This window comes from Sceloporus occidentalis, unplaced genomic scaffold, assembly GCF_023333645.1.
Source record: "Sceloporus occidentalis isolate IW3139 unplaced genomic scaffold, rSceOcc1.0.p SCAF_43, whole genome shotgun sequence".
Taxonomy (NCBI): domain Eukaryota; kingdom Metazoa; phylum Chordata; class Lepidosauria; order Squamata; family Phrynosomatidae; genus Sceloporus; species Sceloporus occidentalis.
The window spans coordinates 8,332,500-8,357,316 of record NW_028317023.1 but is presented as its reverse complement, the minus strand read 5'-3'; the positions used below and the strand labels follow the sequence as shown (position 1 = coordinate 8,357,316).

Sequence of the window (24,817 nt, the reverse complement as noted above, 5' to 3'; positions counted from 1 at the left end):
CTTTATGAAGCAACGCTGTGCTGCATCTGAGCATTTTACAGAGTGAGATTACAGTGTGAGACTTGGTGAGCCTCAGCCTGTCATTTCGCACAGTGTGTAAGACTCTCTAAAGTTTTGATTTAATAAAGATCATTAATTTAATGAATTCACTTAATTGAGATCATTTAGCCAGTCCACTACTATCCTTAAACTTAACCCTATAACTCTAAGCTAATTTCGATCCTCTTTCTTCCATCCATTGGTCTCAAATTCCCAACTCAACTTCTTCGTGTTTATTTCTTGTTTCCATGGCAACCCAACAAACACATTGGATTTCCGAAAAAATGAAAATGTTGGACGAATTTCCTTGAATACAAAGAACCCCCCCCCCCCCCCCCCCAGAAAATGAACATGAATTTTCTGCAGGTGCCCAAGTCTAATGTTTACTTATACTAATAGGTGGCAGTGAATGGAAGAATAATTCAGTACAGTTACAGACGGCTGCCACTAGATGGCAGTGTAGCTTTTCAATACATTGATACACACTCCACAGATAATAAGTTGTAAGAAGTGACATCTCGAAAATAAGAAAAAAAGACAGATTCAGTGACATTGACTTTGCTGTACCAATAAAGTATAATCTGCTATTGTCTTCTATTCATGGCTTTAGAAAAAATCAGCGCTTAAGTTTTTAGCATAAATTAACCCAACCAGTAATTCATTTCTATTTAGTAAAAAAAATAAATATTGCTGTGGATGTATGCTGTACTTGCTTCTGCAGTATTGATTCATTAATTGCAGAGGTTTTTTTATGAATCATAATTTAGTTCTGACGAAATTCACATAACCATGCTTTTAAACTTGAGAAAATTTAATCAATAAGACATTAGACAAAGCATTTTATTCACATTGGCACCTGTAAGGAAGAAAATTACGCTACATTAGCCCATATATATGTATAGTTAATATTTTTATTTAAGTAAAAATATGATTATGCAAAATTTTGATGACAGATTTTGTTTGGCTGAAAAAAGATGCCAAAAATGAAAGAGTAAAATTATAATGAAATGCAAATATATGAACATGATACACATCTGAGTCTATTAAAGTAGATTCTGAAATGGAATCATAGTAAAGTAATTGTAAGATAGGATTCTGTTTAAGGCAGAAGCAACACTCAGACTTGTTTACAATAATTCAACCTCTTAATATGGGGCACAATCTATTTCAAATAAAAACAAACAAAATGTTTCTGCACAATAAATAATGCCAAAAATGTTTATTTTGACAATATTTCTAAAATAAGGGGAAAAAACAAAGAAAGCAATCACTGTAAAAATCTATCTAATTTCTTTTGGATGTTATCAAAGGAGTATTTGCCCATGTAGTCAATATGTCCCTGCTCCCAATTTCTACGTTCCTCTTCTGTTCTTAGCTTTTCTTCTATCTCATGAATGGATAACTCCGAAGCAGACTGGGCCAGCTCAGCCTAGCAGAGGTATAAAAAGTAAACAAAATTACACAATTTTCAGAGATAGTACATGACTTGCGGCCGTTGAGAAAAAGTTTGAAGAGTTTGGTGATTTGAGAGGATATAAGATGCGCATTCAACTGCATGCTATGATGCATTTAGGATTTCAGCAAGACAGAGATGTCATTCGTTGCATTACGAGTCCTGCCAACAATGCATGAAAGGCTTCTTAATTCCCACTATTCACAATGATATTGTACAGACTGCTAAGAGTTATAATCATAACCAACAATACATTTGTACCTCTCGAGGATGTACAAATATGGTTTACAGAATATAACCATGAAAGAGAAATGCTTTATTGAAGATACCTATGCTGCATTCCAAGACAAGATCAAGAAGGTCAACTAACATTCATATGTTGTTAACACCTTGTTTTGGGGTTTCGTATACATATGTGAGTTTGTATGTCAGTTTAAATTAAGAAAGCTTCTTGGGTTGTTTCTTATATATATATATATATATATATATATATATATATATATATATACATACATACATATATAATATTTGTATTGGCAAAATGGAGTGGGGAAGTTCTGAATATATAATATAATTATTTAACCATAAGCTTTAACTCATTTATTTATTTTCATTTCTGTTTTATTTTAAGAATACTTTGAGAGGACAATGGTATTATGAGCTGCGAAACAGTGCAGAATGACTAAGTGGTCTCTTAAAATAGAATAGTACAGAATTTAATTAACCCTGCATTTATTATGCTAAATAAAGAAGAGATACCTGATACCTGATCATTATGCCCTGTAAAAAAAAAAAGTTATGTAACCCATGCAAAATGTGCAAATAGTTATGTTAATGTCATTTAAAACAGTGACAAAATGTGTCGGTAAAATTTAATTTCCATGTATTTCACTGTGTATGACCTTAGCATACACAGTGAAACCCCTGCTGTATTGATAAGCAGCCTTAAGAAATACATGTACAGTCCCGTAATTTACTGCTTGTGGTCCCATAAATGCATTGTGGACATAAAGAGGGACAATATATGAATATACTTATATAATACTTAATTAAGAATGGAATAACTGCTATATATTTGCTAATAAGCGACTAATATTATTGCCTGAAGCAACTGAAGCAATTTGTAGAAAGTAGGTTCACCATACGCTACGTCGAGGTTTAGGTTCCTGGGCATTAGCGTAGTGTGTGGAAAGAGAAAACAAAAATTGTTAGTGTTCACTTTTTTTTTATAAATAAAGGGATGGAGGGCGAGAAGTAAATGACGGCCAGCAGTCATTTACTTCTCGCCCCCAATATCTCTTTATTTATAAAAAAAATAAATAAAGCTAACAATTTTTGTTTTCTCTATTTCCTCGTCACAGCAGGCGGTTGATGTGTCCTTATCGGTCAAACAAGTTCTTGTAAGTTACAAAGATTGACCTGGTGTGAAGGAAGGCAAGTTGGGCTCAATCCTCACCTGACCTCTGATATGGTATGGTCAATGACCTTGGATGTGCCCAGCGAGTTTAAGGTCGGCTGGTGGTTAGCATGATTGGGGCAGCGGAGGAAGCTGTCTGTATTTTTGGACGAGGGGGGGAGGTGAGTACCCACTTTTCGTGTTGGTGGTAACCAGTATTATAAGGGGCCGTCAAGGACAATGTTTTGTGTGTTATATTTGTTATTTATTATTCATGTATCGTTTCGGTTGTTGTTTGATAAAGGTTTTATATTCAAAGTTTTGGGTTAACACAGTATATATTTATGTTTTTTAATAAAGCTATGACTTGTTTTATATCCAAGAAAGTTGCTAATGGGGGGTTTCTGGTTATTAACTGGGTTTAACCAGAATTGATTCAGAATTCATACATGTTAACATGTCATGTTCAACAGTTTCAAGTGTATTGACACAGACTAATTACCGTATTTGCTCGATTATAAGTCTTATAATCGTCTTATAATCGGGGTCATCTTATAATCAGACCTCAAATAGGTCTGACAATGAGACGACTAAGATCCAGATCCGCCGCAGCTGCAGGCTGCAGGGGGACCTGGATCCTCCTGTCCCCCCCCCGCCCCACTTACCGGTACTTCTGAGTCCCCGGTGTGTAGCTGGGGCAGCGTGTAGATGTCTACGCGATTCGCGTAGACAACTTCCGCTGCAGCAGGAAGGAGGTGTGGCTAGCAGCGAGGGTTGTCTGCGTCCATCGCGCAGACCTTCCCCGGCTGTCAGAGATCAGAGTTCCCCGCACCGGAACTCTGATCTCTGACAGTCGGGGAAGGTCTGCGCGATGGACGCAGACAACCCCCGCTGCTAGCCACGCCTCCTTCCGGCTGCAGCGTAAGTGCGTGGGATCTACACGCTGCCCCGGCTACATGACAGGGAAGTCAGAAGCACCGGTAAGTTTGGGGGGGGGGCAGGGGAGTGTTAAATGGGGGGCATAAGGCATTTCTGGAGGCAGAGTGCTCTGTGAAATGCCTTTTAACCCCCTTAATGCCACTCTGCCTCCAGAAATGCCTTTTTAACCGTCTATACGCCACTCTGCCTCCTGAATGCCTTAAACCTCCCTATATGCCACTCTTCCCCATAATATGCCTTTTAACCATCTAAATGCAGTGGCATATAGGGGTATAAGGCATTTCTGGAGGCAGAGTGGCACATAGGTGGTCAAAAGGCATATCATGGGGCACAGTGGCATATAGGGTTAAAAGGCATATCATGGGGCACAGTGGCATATAGGGGGTATAAGGCATTTCTGGGGCAGATGTGCATAACTGGGGGGCAGGTTGGAAAATAGAAGGAAATAAAACCAAAATATTTTTCTCAATCATAGCTTTTATTTAAAAAAAATAGTTTAGATGAATTAACATTTACTGGTAAAACTTTTTTCCTATAGGGTCGTCTTATATTCAGGTTTTTTCTTTTTTTTCCTAAATTAATATTCAGATTGGGGGGGTCGTCTTATAATCAGGGTCGTCTTATAATCAAGCAAATACGGTAATAGATAATATTTGCATTGAAAGGGCTATCACAAATGTAATTATATTTACAATCAGTAACAATCCCAGCAAAGCTGAAAAAGAAATAAAAAAGGGCATTACGTAGGGCATACAAAATAATGAATTAAAGGGAAAGTATCACAATAATGTAATATTGTGATTTACCATGTATATCTCTTGTTATAATCAAAACAAGATGTATATTGTGTGAATTAATAGCAATGTGACTCCACAAGGACGTAACAAGGAAAGCAAAAGTTTGGTTACAAAATAAAAATAATTAAAAAAAGCCAAGCAACACGGCATGATTACTTATCATTTTATATCATTCGCTTCAATCTCTCTAGCAGAATTTGTATTGGCAAGGTGGCTTGAAATGAGAAAGCAAATTAAAAGGAAATATAGAAAGGAAGAAACAGGTGACTGGTGAAAACGTTGAATGGTTATACCATAGGAACGGTGTCCTGGGTTACAGGTTGTTCAGGGCTCATTTGGGTGGGGAGTTGTAAATCCTGGAATTGAGCCGTGTCATCGAGTGTATGCTGATCACCATTATAATCTGGTAGCTAGAGAAATAGGCGTTAGACTCATAACCTATGATCTATTAACTCTTATACTGTGTGCGACCTAAACAGACACAAATGAAGAAGCTTCACAGAAAGAATGGCAATGCTGCCTTGTCTGCAGTCATATCTCCATGCAGCTTCTATTTCCTAATGTGTGCTACAGACATTTGCATGGAACATTAAAAACTTTCTAAATTATCAGAAACAGTCAAAGCCAAAAGAAAGAAGACTAAACAGTTAAATCCTTAATACATATATATACAGTATACATTTCTATCGTCAAATTTGTGTTTCCAAATTCAACGATAGCTGACCTTGCCTTCCTCAGAACCTCATTATAACGCTGATGATTGTGTACAGAGACAATGCTTGATCATGTATTAAGACAGGGCTCGACAAATCCCAGGCGCCAGGTCGCCATGGCGACAGAGAATTTTGTCCTGGCGCCTAGGTTTTGTCAGCCTCTTACATCCATAAAAAAATGTGGATGTAAGAGGCTGAGTAACCACACGGGGGCGCTGCTGCTGCTATCTGCCCAGGAGTCTGGGCAGACAGCACAGCCACTCAGAGCCCGCCCCCGAGCCTGAGACCCCTCCCACGGAGTGATCCTGTAGGCTGAAACCGCGGTTGCTGCAAAACCAGCAATCGTGTTTTCAGCTGCCACAGGCAGCTTCAGGGAAGGGGGTTGTGTGTTGATTGGTTCCCCACACAAGTGTGGGGACCTGACCCAACACCCCCCTGCTGCCGGATCGCTCCATGAGAGCGACAGTGCAGCGTTAACCCCTTCAATGCCACACTTGTGTATGACACATTCGTGGCATTGCAGGGGTTAACATTTTTCCATACAAGCTTGTGGGGACTAAATATCAGTCAATGCTGTGCTCCAATGGAACATCAGCATCGAAAGAGTTAAAAAAAAAATTATTAATAATAAAAAAAAAACAGCACTGACCTGAAAGTCCAGGGTGCTTCCAGGTCAAACGCTGTGAGTTTAGTAAGTGGGCTGATGATGATCCGATCACTCCTAAGCAACTGTTAGTTTAAAAAAATCCTGGCTCCTAACTTTTTTACCTGGCGCCGAGATTCACAACAAATTTGTCAAGCCCTGTATTAAGAGATACATTCAACGAGCTTACGGCAACCATTTTGGAATTTTTAAAGAAACTAAACTATGTAGTAAATTGAAAAGATTCCATAGTCTATGGAATATATTTTATTACTTTGAAACAGAATCTTTATGTCATAATAATAATCTCAATAAACTATTTTCTCACAATATCTTTAAGATTTATAAGATTCCTAGGGCAGTTCAATTAATGCGGAATTCAACTCCCGCGATCCTATGCCATACTAAAAGCAGATTTAATAAAACCTACATGGTTTGAAAGTATTGATAGTGTGAGTCTAGCATTCCTGTTATATCACAAGGTTCAAAATCATTTACCTAATTCTACTATTCTACGGACCAACCTGTATTATTTTCTTCCATCTTTACCCTCGGATGTATTAAGCGGTTTGCTTGGCTGTTTCTTTTGAATATAATGCAAAGCTTTTCTATTTGCAAACATCTGTAATTTTTGTGATCTACATGTAGACACATAGAGTTTGACTGGAGATTTGGCCTATGTGGGTTCAGCTACTCTGGAACAACTGGAGCAGAAACCCAGCAGTGGTATCTAATGCCAGGAGGTAAAAACTAATAACATAAACTATGTTAGCTCTAGTCTTCCTATATCCACATATAGTCGATCGCTATCTGATCCATGTAATGCCTAAGTGAGTAATTAATCCAGAAAACAAGAATTTAGGTGGCACAGCTCAGCATGCAATTGAACTTACTGTCTTCTCAGTGCTCTCTATGGGGACTTCTTGAGAGGAGACGGAGGGTGGATTGTCATTCTTCACTAAGAGCTCAATCCTTCCAAAGTGGTGTTGCTGGCAAATGATTCATAATATAAATTTATAATGCAACTTGATTGAAAATTAAAACAGTGAACATCTATGCTATACTTTTGTCTTAGTCCACTTAATAGGCACTATTCAAAGTTCCCAGGCAAAATACCTTGCAATAGTATGATGGCTCATGTTATTTCTACTGGCTCACATGTATATCAACATATAAAAACTGCCCTACAAGCAGCATTGACTGATATAAATATAAAATTAAAAATAACATGACAATTATTTCACTTAAACACACAAAAGTTAAAATAAAACATAGTGGAAAGGATACTTTGAAGTAGGATATCTGTGAATATCAAAGCAAGTCATACATCCCTGTTAAAGATATATATATATATTTATATATATATTTTTTTTAATTTTTCTTTTGTGGTTGATTTATGAAGTGTGTACAAATCTAGCTGCTGCATTTCCTCCATTATATATCATGACACACAAAATGTATATTAAAATAAACATGTCACCGGTGTCAAGTGTATTACATCCAGAGACAGTACTCATTTTATGGACAGATCAAATAACCCCACCACTTTCCTTGACAAACTAACAGCATAAAATTTTAGAAGATTTGCCAAACACAAGTTGTTTTGCCATCAACAGTATTCCAAAAAACTAACCTAATGAGGGTCAGTCTTCTAGAATCCAAAAACCATTAAAAACATATTTACTTACGTGTTCACTACTTATACCTTCAAGCCCTTCTTTCTCTGCTAACAACGGCAGAATGTCAGAAATGTAAATCTCCCACCACAGGACGAGAAAAGGCAGATGCTGATGCCCACTTAACGATTCCTCCTCCACAATCCATTTGGTCTGTGGGTTGTATTTTAAGTTCCACGGCTTTGGTGTACCAATAAAATGAACCACCTTTGCCTCGGAGCCAAATCTAGTGGGCGCAAACAGACTCTATATATATATATATATATATATATATATATATATATATATATATATATATATATATATATATAGCTCAATACAGTGGTTTACGTTTAATGATCTATGTTATACTATTATTTTTGTTTTTTTTCTTCCAATTTTGGTTATGATGTGAGTGGGTGCCCATATTACACATTTCATTTAGCGATAAGGTGATAACTTGTAGCATTTCTTGCCACATGTGTTAAAGCAGGCTTTTGCAGCCTTTCTTTTAAGGAAAGCTACTTAATTAATGAACAATTTAAAGAGCTACTATTAAAATGCATTGAAAAAAGAGACATTTTAGGGATTAAGAATCTATTTCGAACATACCACGCGCTCCTCCAAATACTGAAAGTGCTTGCCTGTCCACAGCTACTCAGTTGGAGCTACCAGAAGCTTATGAACTACTTGACTAATACCACAATCATATGGTTGCACATTAAAAATGAATATGAACAATCAATTAACCTGAAATGAATTAGTGTAAGCAATCGTACTTACTGTTTAAAAGCAGGTCTGTAGGTATAGACGGAGCTTATGCTCAAGTTATAGACAAAAGGTAAGTGTTTGCTGATATCGGAGGTAGCCCAGTTACTGAAGAAACTATTTAATAATCCTTGGTCACCTCCTTTGGGAATAAAAGACAAGACACAAATCTTTTAACCACATGGCAAATAATCTATTTCTGAATTCCAGGCTTCTTGTACACATTCCTCTGGTAGCATTAGTGCTTGCACGGATGAAATATTTTTACCTATATCCATGCAAAATCAAACTAATGCGGTTTATCAGCATGTTAGAGAGATAATCATATAATAACTTGATTTATCTGTTGTTGATGACACCATGATTCTCACACCAAAAGGCCACAGTAGAGGAACCTTCTGTGTAGCCGGAGCCCAGACGTTCCCAGGTATGGTTATATAAGGTCTCAGTGGTGTTATAAAGTCTACATGAGGATCATAAGGGACCTGGAGGCTCTGCTTCTCTTTCTGATGGCCAAGCAGCATGGGGTAAACAGAGCTCTATCTATTATGTTAAATATCTCTCTTCTTTGCTCCAAGCCAGCAGAGGAAGATATGTAGAAACATTTAATCTCATGGCAGACAAAAACCATTTGGCTCATCTAATTTGCCCATTATTTCTGCTGTTAAGGCTCAAACCTTAATCTGTCTTTGGTCTGGTTTTATATTGAGGATAACCATTTTCCCATCCCATGCGTTTAAATTTTTACTGTATTAAGCTCTACCACATCTGCTGGGAGCTCTTCCCTATATTTACCTCCCTCTCAGTGAGGTAAAATGCCTATAAATTACATCTAAGCAACTAACATTTTTCCTCCTCTGTAAGAAAAGATGCTGATGAGCCTAATGCTATTGAGTTTGGAGAGCCCTCTACCCCTTTCTGTATAAACACCAAGAATTGGGATGTCATCTTGTTGAGGACATCGATGAAAGTGGTGTTTAAAAAGAAGCAGCTGGCAAAAAACAAAAACGTTCATGCACAGCGACCTCTAATGTTCTACCCTTCTATAAACTGTGGGAATAGAATAACACTGACATCTTGTGGTTAGGTTAAGAGTAGATTAAACATCATCGCATTTATTCTCAAGAAACTCAACCTAGGCATGAAATATATTTTACCCTTTTTGTAGCTACTCATCCTCATGTGGTTTATAGCTTTTGAATCAGGATTATGCCCCAGCACGCCCTAAGCCTGCCCATTAGGGTCATGCCTGGAATAGGGCTTCAATTTTGGTGCTCGCTAATGCAAACAGGTTCCATGTCCAGCCCGCTACTTGTCAAATTATGCCTCTGATTATAATTATTATGTTCTTAATACTGCAGTTACCTGCCTACTATCCTTTGTTGCTGTCTGCACTTAGGGTACTTTCACCCGCAGCCATACGGTGCTAAACATCTGCATTTTGTTACCTGTTAATTAGGCACCTGAACTGGTGTCTGTGTGTATGAAATCTTCAGTGTACATTCAAACAATGCATCAAAGACATCAAAGTTGCCGCAAGTGAAAAGGGAGAGTGCTGTCGCATATGAGATACAGTCATGTCCATAAATATTGGGACAGTAACACAATTTTCACAAGTCTGGAACCCATCATCTAATTTTGGGTTTCCTCCTTACATCAGCTTTGCCAGACCTTTAATGCTGCTGTCTTAAGTTTCTGGTAGTCCGTGGACCTTTCTGCCTTCAGTTTAGTCTTCAGCAAGTGTAACGCATGTTCAATTGTGTTGAGGTCAGGTGACTGACTTTGACATGGAAGAATATTCCACTTCTTTGCCTCATAAAGCTCTTTGGCTGTATGTTTTGGGTCACTGTTCATCTGTTCTGCGAAGCACCATCCTAACAGTTTTGCAGTTTTTTCTCTAGTCTACTGTAGTCTTCCTATTTCCTTGGCTTACCAGTGGTTTGCATCTTGTGGTAAACCCTCTGTATTTGGTTTCGTAAAGCCTTCTCTTCATTGTAGACCTACCTCCTGGAGAATGTTTTTAACATGGCTAGATTTTGTGAGGGTTTTCTTTTCCACCAAGGAAATAATTCTGCAACCATCCACTACAGTTGTCTTCCATGGTCTTCCAGGCCTTTTGGTGTGGATAAGCACCAGTGTGCTCCTTCCTTTTCCGTACATCAATTTATTTAGACATTCCTAATGCTTTTGCTATCTGGTGGGTTTGGTTTTCAAACTAATGATGGTCTGCTTTATTTCCACTGACAGCTCCTTGGACCTCACATTGAGAGTTTCCAAATGCATATTCCACATTTGGAATCATCTCTTAACCTTGTAACCGCTTATTTTTTTTAATGAAGGGAACAACTCACATATGGCCATGAAACAGCTTCTCAGTCAACTGTCCAATTACTTTTAGTCCCTTGAAAAGGAGGGGACTATATTTAACACATGTTGTAATTCCTAAAGCATTTGCCCATTGTAGATGTAAATACCCTCAAATGAAACCTGGAAGTCTGCACTTCAATCAAACCTTGCTTTATTTCAAATCCATTGTGGTGGCATTCACTGTCCAAATATCCATGGACCTGAATGTATATGGTTGAACTTCTGTGTCCAGTTTCCCAATGCATCTCACATGTCGTAGACAATTGAATGATTAAAATATCTACAATGAACTAGAAATCTCTCCCTCTGATCGTGTTACTAGACCAGCATAAACAATATATATACCGTATTGGCTCGGATATAGGCCGCCCCCCGTATAAAACATGCTGCCACTCTGTCCCCCCCCCCCGAGATATGCTGCCACTCTGTCTCTTCCCCCCCGAGATATGCTGCCACTGTCCTCCTCCTCCCACCCCGAGATATGCTGCCACTCTGCCCCCCCCCCGATTTACCAGAGGAGACTCCCGGGTGTCTTGCGGGGCCGGCGGAGGACATCTACGCAATACGCGTACACAACTTCCGGTGCCGGCACTCAGCTGATGTGCCGGCACCGGAAGTTGTATACGCGTATTGCGTAGATGTCCCCCGCCGGCCCCACAAGACACCCGGGAGTCTCCTCTGGTAAGTCTTGGGGGCAGAGGTAAAACGCATCGTGCGGACAGTCACCGGCTGCGGCGATGCGGGTAAACAACCTCCGCAGCCGGTGACCATCCGCACGATGCGCTTAGACAACCTCCCGTGCCGGCACCCCCCCCGTGGAAAGTGCTGGCAGGGGAGGCTGTCTAAGCGTATCAGGGAGTAGGATGCAGGTCCCCTGCACCGCTGCGGGGGATCTGTATCCTAACCCTGCCCGGCGCCCGGGACTGCATGTCCCGGGCGTCGGGCGCTAGACCCCGAATATAGGCCGCACCCCCACTTTAAAGACTTAAAGTGGGGGAAAAAAGTGCGGCCTATATTCGAGCCAATACGGTATTTGTATACATGTGTATGGACACCCACCGTCAAAGCTGCCATGGTTTTCTGCATACTGAAGAAGATGATCAAAGGTTTCAAGAGATGGTCTGAAGACAAATACACCACTGTTAAAACAATCTGGCCATCCAGAGTCAGGAGCTGCCGAAAGTTCCTCACGCTCAAAGAGTTCGTCAATGTTACATAGGGCCTGGATTCAAAGAACATTGGATATTTTTTAACAAATAATACATTGGAAGGCAAAATAAAGTTCAATTCTAATTCTGATTATCAATGGAGGTTACTATTGTACCAGGAAGATATTGCCTGACTTCCAAGAAAACCATGTTTATGTACGCATGTATAAGCATACCCAACATGCTAGACCTTTCTAGCAGAAATCTTGTAGTGCTACCACCACTGGGTAAGTATATGTCAATAAGGCCAACTATCATCACATTTTGCCTCTATATCCACTTTATACATGGACTCAACAAAGAACAAAGCCTGGGACAGAGGTGCAGAAGCCAGATCACCACTCATGGACAGCTGTTTTGTCCTTATGAGATTGGATACTGGCTTGCCTGGTTGATGTGAATGAGTGTTTAAAAATGCCTCCACTCAGTGGCGTCGGCAGGGGGGGGCCAGAGGGGGCCATGGCCCCCCCAACATCATGCTGTGCCCCCCGGTGTGCCCCCCCAATTGAAACGCCGGCTTTTTTTTTTAATAGACCCGGAGGAGAGAAAGAGAGGCGCCGAGCGGTTGCTGAGGATTAAGTTCTCAGCAACCGTTCGGCGCCTCTCACTCTTCTCCGCGACCGCGAGGCCTCTGCCTTGGTCGCAGTGCCGGCATTTCAAGCCGGGCGCCGGTATATGTCGTCATATCCGGCGCCCGGCAGTGAAGCCGCGCACACTGCAGAACCAGGGATACAGAGACCTCGCGATCTCACCGCTGGACAAGCCCAAGGTAAGTGAACTTCAAAGGGGGGTAGAAAGTTAGGAGGGGGTTAGAGAGTCAGAAGAGGTAGATAGGTATAGATTGGGAGGGAGAGGGGATAGATAGGATAGATTGGGAGGGAGAGGGGGTAGATGGGATAGATATGATAGATAGGGAGGGAGATGGGGGTAGATGGGATAGATTGGGAGGGAGATGGGGTAGATGAGATAGATAGGGAGGGAGAGGGGGTAGATGGGATAGATTGGGAGGGAGAGGGGGTAGATGGGATAGATTGGGAGGGAGAGGGGGTAGATGGGATAGATTGGGAGGGAGAGGGGGTACATAGGATAGATTGGGAGGGAGAGTAGGTATATAGGGAGGCAGAGGTGGTAGATAGGGAGGAAGAGGGGGTAGATAGGATAGATTGGGAGGGAGAGGGGGTAGATAGGATAGATTAGGAGGGAGAGGTGTTTATGGGACAAACTTGGCGTACGTTCAGCTGTTTGGGGACAAAGTTGACACAATATGTAATTTGGGTGCTGGTCGGGTTTTATGTGGGCAGTGTGGACACCAGGGCTGGCTTTGGGGTGTGTGACCAGTGATCTATGCCTGTAATTTAGGGTGTTTTATCTATACCTTTAATGCAGAGTTTATATGTAATTTCCAATTGATATATACCTGCAAAGCTGGGTTTTGTGTCATTCTGTTCATCTGTATCGGCTATATTTCCATACATTATTTATGTTTACCTGCAAATATAGGATTTGTATGTCTTATTCAGTTGATCAATACCTGGAGTGTTTCCATGTGTTGTTTATTTGATCTATACCTTCAGTGCTGAGTGTACATGTGATTTCCAGTTGATCTATACCTGCAATGCTGGGTTTGTGTGTTCTGTTGGTTTATAACTGCAATGCTATGTTTCCATACATTATTTATGTATACCTGCAAATACAAGTTGTTTTTTTTATATCTCATTTAGTTGCATGTGCTGTTTCCATGTGTTGTTTATTTGATCTATACCTGAACTACAGGGTGTAAGTAAAAGAGCGGTATGGTTTAGTGAATGAGGGGATAAAGGGACTCTGGGGATGATTACAGGGGAGAGGACCTCTCAATGTCACGGTGCAGGACTGACTCTCACGGTCTTTCCCTGATCTGCAGTCAGTGTGGGAAATATTTCTTTTTTTTGTTGTGGTAGCGGAGGGAGTGATTGCATGCAAGGAAGCGTTGAGCGGGGCCCAAGGAAATGCTTGGATATTTTTTCACTATAAAATATATTGGCAGCAGGGGCAAATATTTATATATGTTTTGGCAGCAGGGGCTAATATTTATATATTGGCAACAGGGTCTAATATTAATATATATATATTGGCTGCAGGGGCTAATATTAATATATATAGGAAGCAGGGACCAATACTATATATATCGGCAGCAGGGTCTAATATTAATATATATCGGCAGCAGGGTCCAATATTAATATATACCAGCAGCAGGGGCTAATATTAATATATATATTGGCAGCAGGGGCTAATATATATTGGCAGCAGGAGCTAATATTAACATATATTGGCAGCAGGAGCTAATATTAACATATATTGGCAGCAGGGTCTAGTATTTATATTCATATCGGCAGCAGGGGTTAATATTAATATATATTGGCTGCAGGGGCTAATTATATATATTGGCTGCAGTGACTAATAATATATATTGGCAGTAGGGGCTAATATTAATATATACTGGTAGCAGGGTCAAATATTTATATATATATCAGCAGCAGGGTATAATTTTTTTGTATATCAGCAGCAGGGTATAATATAAGTATATATCCGCAGCAGGGGCTAATATCAACATATATCCCCAGCAGGGGCTAATATCAACATATATCCCCAGCAGGGGCTAATATCAACATATATCCCCAGCAGGGGTTAATATTAATATATATCAGAAGCAGGGTGTAATATTTCTATATATCGGCAGCAGGGGCTAACTTCAAAGAGATAAGTGCATATTATGTAGTTAAAAATGCACGTCTAACGTGTGTGTGTATATATATATATATATATATATATATATATAGTGTATATGTACCGTTTTATAATTGGCCCCCCTACTTTGGTCCCTGGCCCCCCATGTGCCCCCTCTAAATATGAAAGCTGGAGACGCCACTGCCTCCACTTCCTTATGTTGCGTGTGCTTCATGTATTGCTCCAAGCCTCAAGCAGTACGCTAATATCCAATCTCATGCTGATGCATTCCATTAAGGATGAAACAGCAAATGTGCTAAACCATATGTGCCACGTCTGAAATTATTATACACTGCTTTTACTGTATTTCTGAGCTTCCATTAATCTGAAGTTGTACTGTGCGTATTGCCCCGTGCTGCGTCGCAGTACTGCTTATTGCAGGGGTGTTCAACCTGCGGCCCTCCGGCTGCTGCAGGACTACATCTCCCATAATGCTCTTTCAGCTAAGGGGCTGGCCAAGGACTATGGGAGATGTAGTTCTGCAGCAGCTGGAGGGCAACAGGTTGGACACCCCTGCCTTATTGTCTGATTTTACTAATGTTTATATTGATGATGCTTTTGCGCAAATCCTACATACCATATATTGTATATTTAAAAGAAACTTCTGCACCTTTGTCACGGACTTGTGTAAGCTGCGTAAAATGCAGCCCGTTTGTCATTTCACATTTTGAATGCAAATCCCAAAGTTTTTAATCCAGTACTTACAACTGTATCTGCGTCCATGTACACGCACTTTGTGTATTGAGTGAGAGTCCAGCACTGAAGTTTGGTGAAAGTTATTCCAAGTTCTGGTCGCTTCAACAAAGACAAACGTACCAAATCAGCACTGTCTAAAACATCCACATCAACAACCTCATCAAAAATGTTTGGAAGGATTTGTCTGAAAAGAAGTGAAACTGGTAAATATATAAGGTATATATATATATATATATATATGCAGTGCATTGAGGTGGTTGTCTTTGATGTGATGAAGGGTTCCTTGAGGTATGAGGGATATCACGTTACTGCACAAGAATGAGTAGAAAGTGGACTTCCCTGGTCTTCCATGTCTATCTGGGAGGTCATAATAAAAAGCTTTTTAATCACAGTTTACCACTTTGTAGTATGAAGGGCAATCTTCAGGAGAAGCTCATCGGGGTTCACCTTCATAACGAGTTAGATGAAAGGTTCACTTGCAAACTCCCAAATTAGGAAATACTTCTTACTGCTCATCAAAGGCCAGCTCTAGCCTGAGCATGTACAGGAAGGCATATTTTCTAACGCCAATAACCAAAGAATGCATGGGCTAATTTGCATGCAGAAAAATTCTTATCTTTTGAGTTCTTTAAAGAGTAAAAGGTGTGTCTAGTTGTCCCAAAGTAGAAAATCATGGAAGTCATTTTACATTTTAGGGACCGTAGAGCGCTCTTCTTCATATGGAATGGTCGGTTACAAGATGGTCACATGGTCTCTGCAAGCATTTGGAATTTAATCTATCTTTAGAGAACGTATCATATATAGTTTTTAAATCACATCCACAGTATTACATTTATATGGCTCGAAGAGCAGCCATTACAAAATTACTGAGGAAAAGACCTATAAGGTCACAAAAACTTATGTGCCTTATGTGACATCTTTGTCTATGTTGGCCCAATAAAACAAATGTATTTTTATGATGTTGATGTTTTGTGTCTTATTGTAGTCGTTCATAATCTGCACTTGGCAGCTATGGGTTCCTGTAGAGATCTTTTACTGTTGCACTTTCATATATTTATATTTAATATATTTATATATGATATTTATGATGGTACCATTTGCACCGGTATTCACCATGTGAAGGTTGATCAGTTGGCCCATTACAAGACATTCAGTAACTGGCCCCAGCCCACATTACTAAACACCATGCTGCCTGGCATACATGACCAAATAATGAATAACCCATCACATACCTCATCCTACTTGAAACTTGAGATGTTATCATTATGACCAGTTTTCGGCTTGTTTTATGATTTCTTAGTGTTTTCCCAAGAACCATGGCTCCTTGGCAGTACAAGTCATTTGTGGCAAGGGTCACGAACGCTTGGTCTGTTACTAAAAAGTATACATAAACATAAATTCATTTTTTTAATGCTATGGCGACTTTGAATATCAAAGGTTACAACATTACATGATTGCAAACTCGCCATCCATTTGACTTTTTGTTAATAGAACCAACAGTGTCATTTTTAACAAGTAATAGGTTTTTATTTTACTATAGAACCTGTCAATGTATTCCACTAAAAAAGAAGTAAATAAAAAATATACCAAAACAAACTACATGTTTAAAAATAATAATTTATCTTTAAACTAAAACAATATATTTCACAACCACAACCAAACTTCTATGGCTTCAACTGCTTTGCATCACTAAAACAAAGGGCCCAAAACTCAACAATTTGGCCCTGTATAATGCCTACTTAATCAGTGAGGTTTCTGGAAAGTCACCCTAAAGGGACAGTTTGCAAGAGGGACACCACAAACATTTAAAGGGACCTCAGTTCAGCTTTTCCAGGGTTTGCCAGGATTGGCCCTTCTTAACACACTACCTTAGACTATGAATTTATTTACTAGACCCCAATGCTATATTTATTTTAGAATATAACTCCCACTGTGAGGCTGGTCATAGCTGTTGAGTTACTTAAGCTTTAAGTCTAAGAAAAGAAATGTATTATTAGCAATCCAGCCTCGTGCCATGAGATGCTTCTCCCAGAAATAGAATTTTAGAAGCACGTGCCTGAGGAGCCGGTCCTTGCCAAGTCACCCAGTAATAAATCAATTGAGTAATTGACTACACAGAAAGCCCTAATGACAGTAATGGCAGTCCTTTAGATACTGGTGGCTACATGTGTCTTAGTGGAGGCCCCAATTCTCAAAATCAGAGCAACCCTCCTGTCTCCCTTGCCAGCCCTCCTCTGATTATATCTGATAACTATTCTTTTTTGAATAGTTTATACAATCAGGTCTTGACATTAAATCATGAAACATTTTCAGTATTCAGGTATAAAGGTCAAACATAAGACTCTCGCGTGATCGCTGCAAGCATCCGAAATGTAACCTATTGTTAGAGAACGTTCTCAAGCAACATCCAAAAAATAACACCTATAAATCAGAAACTACAGTGTACAATTTTTACAGTTTTCAAAATTATAAACACAAAAGAAACTCAAACATTCAATTAAGCGCAAACATTAACAGTATCTCTGTTGCCTGTATGAAATCCAGCTGGCCGTTGGACATTTTCTACAACTCAACAAAATCACTATTGTAGTACATGGTGCAGCTCTTCACCATCTTCACAGCTTTTACAGGACTGAATTTATTTATTTAACCTGGTGTAGTTCTTGTGGAGACATTTAATTTATATGGTTTCCTCTACGAAACTGAAATCTGTGGCAGAATGTGGCACAACTAGGAACATCAAATCAATTCCCCGTCCCAGTGTTATCTTCCCATATCCTGAGAAAGGCTGCCTTAACAAACCAGCAACAATCAGAAACTACACAACGGGAGAGATATAACTTAATGATAAGGAATAACCCTCCAGATCCTGATAACAGGGCATTAAGCTAGCTGGTCCCATTCTTTACATTTGTGATTCTAATACATATATAAATCCCATACCTTTTTCTAGATGTTACTTTACGCATCACTGCCAAAATAAATAATGTAAACAAGCTTGCTGGCTTGTGGCATGATAAGGCCTAGCCATGGCATTACAGTCAATGCTCCATACAAGCCTATAACAAATACATACAAGAGTCTACATTGGTTTATATTATTTGCTAAATAAACCCGTGATGCTTAAAGTCCAACCATCATTTGTACCTTAATACATATGATAGCTGCATGGTCCCTTTATATTTTTGTGTAGTCCATAATGCAAATACATGAGGAGATTCTGTAGATCCCCCCCCCCCCCCTAATTTCCACCTTTCCACACCCTTCAGCTAAATTATTTGCTGGAGATGTGTTCAGCCAAGTAGATCTCCCTGCATGTGACATACCCAACTCCAGTCAGCCCAAGTACTAGCTAAGGTGAATGGTGCATGCAGGGATCTGTTCAGAATCCTGTCCGCAAGAGTGGAACGTGCTCCAATTGATTTTAATAGGAGCATCTTCCTGCCACTGATTGACTGCTTCAAGCAGCCAATCATTGGTAAGAACAGCAGAACCAAGGAAGAGGAACACCGCCTCTTCACTGTCAGGTAAGTGCTTGATTTTTATTTAACATTTTTTGTTGTTTTGGAACAATGTATACCAAAATACAGTATTCAATAATATGCATTATTCAGTTGTGGGGTTGTCAAGGACATTATACTGTCCATTTAGTGTATGACCATACTCATAGAATGTATTTAGTTTTGCAGGCTTTGTAAAGGCTCAAGATTGTAAGCTTGCGAGCAGGGCTCTGTCCACCTAATGTATCGGTTTGTCTTAGTCTGTCGATTCTCGTCTTGTATTAAGCGCTGCGTAGATTGTTGGCGCTATATGAATAAAAGATAATAATAATAATAGTAAAGGAGTGAATTTGCCAAGGGTTTTATTTTGAAAAGTCAAAATGGGTTTTCTACACCAAAATAGGGACTTGAAATTCGGAAGAACAAATGGCCATCATGACTCTGAGCTCCTGAATCTGAATTTGAGACTTAACCCATGGGACCTTTGCTATGGTCTTAATTATGTTACAGTTTGTGACATCATTATTTTTATTATGTTTGGAACAGCATAAAATACTGAAGATCTACTTCCTTCTACATAAAGTTGATTGGCAGAACTGTAATCGTCACACTCTTACCACTAGGACTTTGCTACTAACTTTTAATTGCTCTAAACAACACAACAGTCAACCAGCATGCCTGTGTGTTGATTCTAGCAAGCTAAAGTCTCCAGTAGGAACCTGTGTTATTTAAAAATTGTCATGATAAAAGTCACAAAAATCTATATATTGACCACATTACATGCATTTGAGTGCATTAATAAAATAACTACCGTACTTTGTTTCCATACATTTTTTACTTTCTACTGCTGCTTTTCTGTTACACACGTTAAATGGGCACTCTAGACATTATATGCACTTTAATACATATGATAACTGAGTGGTCCCTTTAAATGTACATATGGTACCCACTGAAAATAACCCTATATGCATTTCCCCCCCACCACCACCACCTGAACAGTCAACTCCAGTGAAGGCTTGGCCACTGGATTTCAGTGGGATCATTCTCCTGCCTCTGATTGGCTGCTTGAACCAGACAACCAGTTGCTCTAAACAGAGGGGCTTCAGAGCTGCAGCTTCTCTTGAAGGTGATTTTTTTATGCAGGTTTAATATGTATTTGTTGCTTAGGCGGATGCAGAAAGAAGGTACAGTATGCAACACATGTTGAATGTAAGATATAAATCATTTTATAACATTTTTGTGTGAAGCAAGTATAATCATAGCTTACATGCCAATCAATAAGTCATTATATGAATTTCACTCAGCACACCCTACTTACCAGGCATTTTGATAAACTAATTTAGATTTTGGAATGACAGAATTAAAAATCTGTCCTGTCACCGGGATTGGGGCGGTTATTCACAGAAGGTAGTTTTCTAAAGGAATAAATAAAATAAAAAAAATAACAGGTCACCGTCTCCAGGTAATATATTATGTAAATAACATATTTATGAGTAATATTATATATTATTTCTTAACTCATACAGCATGCAGCAGCCCCTACTCTACTGCAAGTTATAGATCAAGATTTTCTCTTCATTAAAAACAAATTCAATATCAAAATCAAATCATAATAAAATACCAATGTAAGAAAAACATACAGAATAAAAGGCATAATATAAATAATATTATACACAATAAAATACAATGCAGCCCTAATGATTAAAATTCCATTTTCTTTTATACATTTTTTAGCAGGTCTCAATATTTTTTTTTTAATAATTCTATGTTGATTCTTAGAAGCTCTAATACCGGTTGTGAGACAATCTGTCATTATTCTGAGCTGCTTTATCCTAAAAATGTTAACATACTCCATGCAACCCCATTATACAACTATTTAACTGTTTCAGAGCCAAACAGCATACCTGAACATGGAGCTAATATATATTCTAAAATACAGTACAATTTTTTAACCCTTTCAGTGACCAGGAGGTGTCCTATGCATTATAAAGAAATAAACTGCCATAATCCTCCAGTGCTGAAGGGGTTAAAATGGCATAGATCTCTCTCTCTCTCTCTCTTTGCCATTAGACTTTGAAGTTGACTTTTCCAGAGGACTTATTTTAACTGACACGCCCCATTCATGGAATGATATGGTTAATAACGTGTACATTAAGTAGATACCACCAACTAGTTCTAGATCTATGTTCTTTATGGGTTTTTTTATACAATCATCTGCTTTCACTTGACTCTCAAAGAGTTAAGCTAGCCTTAGAATGATTATGTAAGTGTTGGATTCATTCTGCACACTGCTGATAAGCCACCCACTGCATACTGTACCAGGCACTCCAACACCAAGCATTGCTTCTCTTCTCTCTGATCCATGGCACTAAAATCACATACAATTCTAGAGCTCTAGAACCCTGTGCATGCAAACTAATAAAAATTCCATATGATTCCTATATAGGGTACAGTATGTATCCCCAGCCCAACCCCTCTGCCTATACTGATCTGCTCAGTGACTGCAGCCAGCGATCATGCATTCAGTATTCGGGGTACATTGCATTTTGGATCATCTCCGGAGACCTCTTTTGCAGTGAGTCCTCCAGATGCCCTTGATTGCGGATCTCGGTTAGGGGACAGTGACACAAACTGCAGCTACAAGGCTGTCCCCCTGCTAGCACAGAATGCTGTGACGTCAGACAGGGGGCAGGAGGGAGGGCCTGGGGGAACGGCAAGAAAGAAAGGGGCGGGGCCTGAATGGGCAGCCCGAGGCGGGGTAAGTGTGGGCAACTGGAGTTGGTGGTGAGTGGGCGAAACAATTCGTGTGTTCGGGTGAGGGGGGGTGAATGGGCGAAACAATTCGTGTGTTCGGGGGAGGGGGGTGAATGGGCGAAACAATTCGTGTGTTCACGGGGGGGGGTAGTATATTGCAGGATCCCCACTGGCTAGAAACTGAGTGTAAATATGTAAGCTACAGAACTAAAAGAAGATGCCACTTGTTTTATAAGCTGTACAGTTAATGTTATGCTAAATCATTAATGTATTTGCATTGCATAGTTAGCAAGTGTCTCTCTTTGTGAGGGACAGTCCCTCTCTGCGAAAGACAGTCATTCTTTTGACCCCACCCCTCCCAGTGCTTTACAGCTTTAAAACTTACAAGAATGTGCAGGGGCGTACCTAGAGTATTTGGCACCCGGGGCGGATCCCGTATGTGCCCCCCCCCCCCCCCCAAATTAATGTTGGCAAGAATATTTATTTCCCTTCCCTGCAGGAAAAGGTTCCTCACTGAACTTTTACATACTGAACTCATTCATCCGGATCATTGAAAAGAATCGGTTCAAAAGAACGATTCGTTCAAAAGAACGATTCGTTCATGAACCGGACCTCACTAATACAGTGTGCGGAAGCGACAACAGTAAGCTGTGGGCACAAGTTAGGTGGCCATCAGGCGACTGGGCACCCCCCTGATGAGTGGCACAGTGGTCGACAGCCCACCTGCCCTCCCCCCTCTAGGTATGCTACTGTGAATGTGTATAGAAACTACATAAAATGTGTTTAAAAATTAAATTGTGTAAATAAAATACATAATTGTAAAGGCCTAAAGGTCACAGAAGAAATTTTGGTAAACTCCACCCCTAGTCATGCCTCTAACCACACCCCTTTAAACACACTGTCCCGCTTTGGCCGTTTCAAATGTTGGGAGGTAAGTAAGTTGTTATAGGCTAGCTTTGGGATTCCAGAAATCCATTAGGCTCCTGGATACACACAGCCGCGTTACGTTTGTCTACTCCACATACTGTAGGCTCAGGAAAAAGGTTGAGCCCTGGCGCTTTAACAACTTTCACGCCAATTAGATGTAGTTCAGTCTGAGAGGTGAGTTAAAGGTCCGTATTAGTCACTGGCAGGGAGCTCTTCCGGCATCAACCAATGAAGGAGCAACCAATAGAATCGCTCGCACGGACCTTTAACTCCTGGAACCTCTGAAGGCCAAGTTCTGCCGTCTGGAGTTAAAGGTGTGTACGAGTGACTCTATTGGTCGCTCGTACGGACTCTTAACTCCTGAAGCGGGGAGACCAATTATCTCTCTGCTGCGTACAGCATTAACCCCATATTAACCCCTTCTAAAAAATAAAAAAATATGAAGATTGTACACGAATATTCGCCCGAACCGGCAAATATTCATGGAATATGAAGATTTTTTTCCCCACGAAGACGAACACGAAAAATTGGCCGTCGCCCAAGTCTACTTAATAATCTGTTGGGTTTTCACAAATATCACAGCGGGGTAGGAGTCTGTGAAATGGGGGGCTAGAAAACACAAAGCGAATAGTAGGGAGCACCTAGAGTTTGAAGTTAGGAAGCAAAGCGTGTATGGAGTGGTGATTGAAGAACACAGGGTGTAAAAAGGAGAAAAGACTGAGAATCGAGAGGAAAGAGAACAGTTGACTCGGAAAGGTTGGTGAAACTAAAATAAACTAAACGTAACATACAGTGCTGTGAAAAAATATTTGCCCTTTTCTGATTCCTTTTATTTTTGCTTATTTGTCATATTTAAATGTTTCAGATCCAACTAGTTTTAATATTAGACAAAAACAATGCAAGTAAAAACAAAATGCTCACTTTATTTATTGGCGGTAGAGTTAAGCAGAACCTATATCGCCCATATGAAGGAGTAATTGCTCCTAAACCTAATAAGCAGTTGTGGCACCCTTGGCGGCAACAACCGCAAACGTCTTCGATAAATAGCAACAAGTTTTTTTTACATCACCGTGGAGGAATTCTGGCCCATTCTTCTTGGCAGTATTGTTTTAGTTCAGCCACATCGGAAAGTTTTCAAGCATTACCCGTCTTTGTAAGGTCAAGCCACAGCACATCAATTGGATTCAAGTCAGGACTTTGACTATGCCACTCCAAAACTCCATTTAGAGGTATACTTACGTGTGTGTACGTACGTGTGTACGTGTGTACGTGTGTACGTGTGTGTGTGTGTGTGTGTGTGTGTACGTGTCAGATCATTGTCCTACTGAATAACACAACCGCGCTTGAGACTTAGGTCACAAACGGATGGCCGGATGTTCTCCTTCAGGATTTTCTGATACAGCAGATTTCATGGTTCCATCAATTATGACAAGTCGCACAGGCCCTGAAGCAGCAAAACGGCCCAAGACCATCACAGTGTTTGACTGTTAGTATGACGTTCTTATTGTGGAATGCTGTGCTAGCTTTACATCAAATGTAACAAGACCCAAAATATTCCACTTCAGTCCACAGATTATCCCAACAGTCTTGGGGGTCATCAAGATATGTTTTGGTAAATGTGAGTCAAGCCTTTGTGTTCTTTTTGGTTCGTAGTGGGGTTCACCTTGCAACTCTCTTAATCATGGACACTGACCTGGAAAGTAAGGCCTTCAGTTCTTTACATGTAAGTATGGGTTCTTCTGTGACATCCTGGATGAGTCTTTGATGCGATCTTGAAGGAATTTTTGTAGGCTGGCCACTCCTGGGAAGGTTCACCACTGATCCAAGTTTTCTCCATTTGTAGATAATGGCTCTTTGGTCTCTGGAATGCCAGAGCTTTAGAAATGGCTTTGTAGTAATTTCCAGAATTATAATTGTCAATGACTGTTTTTCATCTATAAATACACACACAGATGTTTTCCCAGGCTTTTCTTTATTATAAAATGTTATAGTACCAGATTTTTGGGGGTAGTGTGTTGAATAATGGCAGAAGGTGGGAAGAATAATAAAATATGACAAAAAAGGATAAGAACCAACAGTCAACATTTCACATCACAAGTACAGCAGTTGATGGTACATAAGAAGCAGGGAAGCTATAGTGCTCTAGGTGTTATACTGGTGATCTACCTGTTGGTTACTCTTAATGTGGAACATTAC

At 39.9% G+C, this 24,817-nt stretch overlaps 1 protein-coding gene across 1 annotated transcript in view; it reads right to left on the bottom strand.

Annotated features, from left to right (window-relative positions):
* Positions 1–1,306: 1,306 nt before the first annotated feature.
* LOC149289840 (glycogenin-1-like) overlaps positions 1,307–24,817 on the bottom strand; it is a 66,886-nt gene continuing 43,375 nt past the window's right edge. The window contains exons 11-18 of the mRNA XM_089490286.1: positions 16,673–16,814; positions 15,450–15,624; positions 11,830–11,992; positions 8,419–8,545; positions 7,669–7,882; positions 6,874–6,969; positions 4,918–5,034; positions 1,307–1,468 (exon numbers count right to left, since the gene is read on the bottom strand). Of these exons, the coding sequence (XP_089346412.1) occupies positions 1,307–1,468; positions 4,918–5,034; positions 6,874–6,969; positions 7,669–7,882; positions 8,419–8,545; positions 11,830–11,992; positions 15,450–15,624; positions 16,673–16,814 (1,196 nt within the window). The remainder of the gene's footprint in view (positions 1,469–4,917; positions 5,035–6,873; positions 6,970–7,668; positions 7,883–8,418; positions 8,546–11,829; positions 11,993–15,449; positions 15,625–16,672; positions 16,815–24,817) is intronic.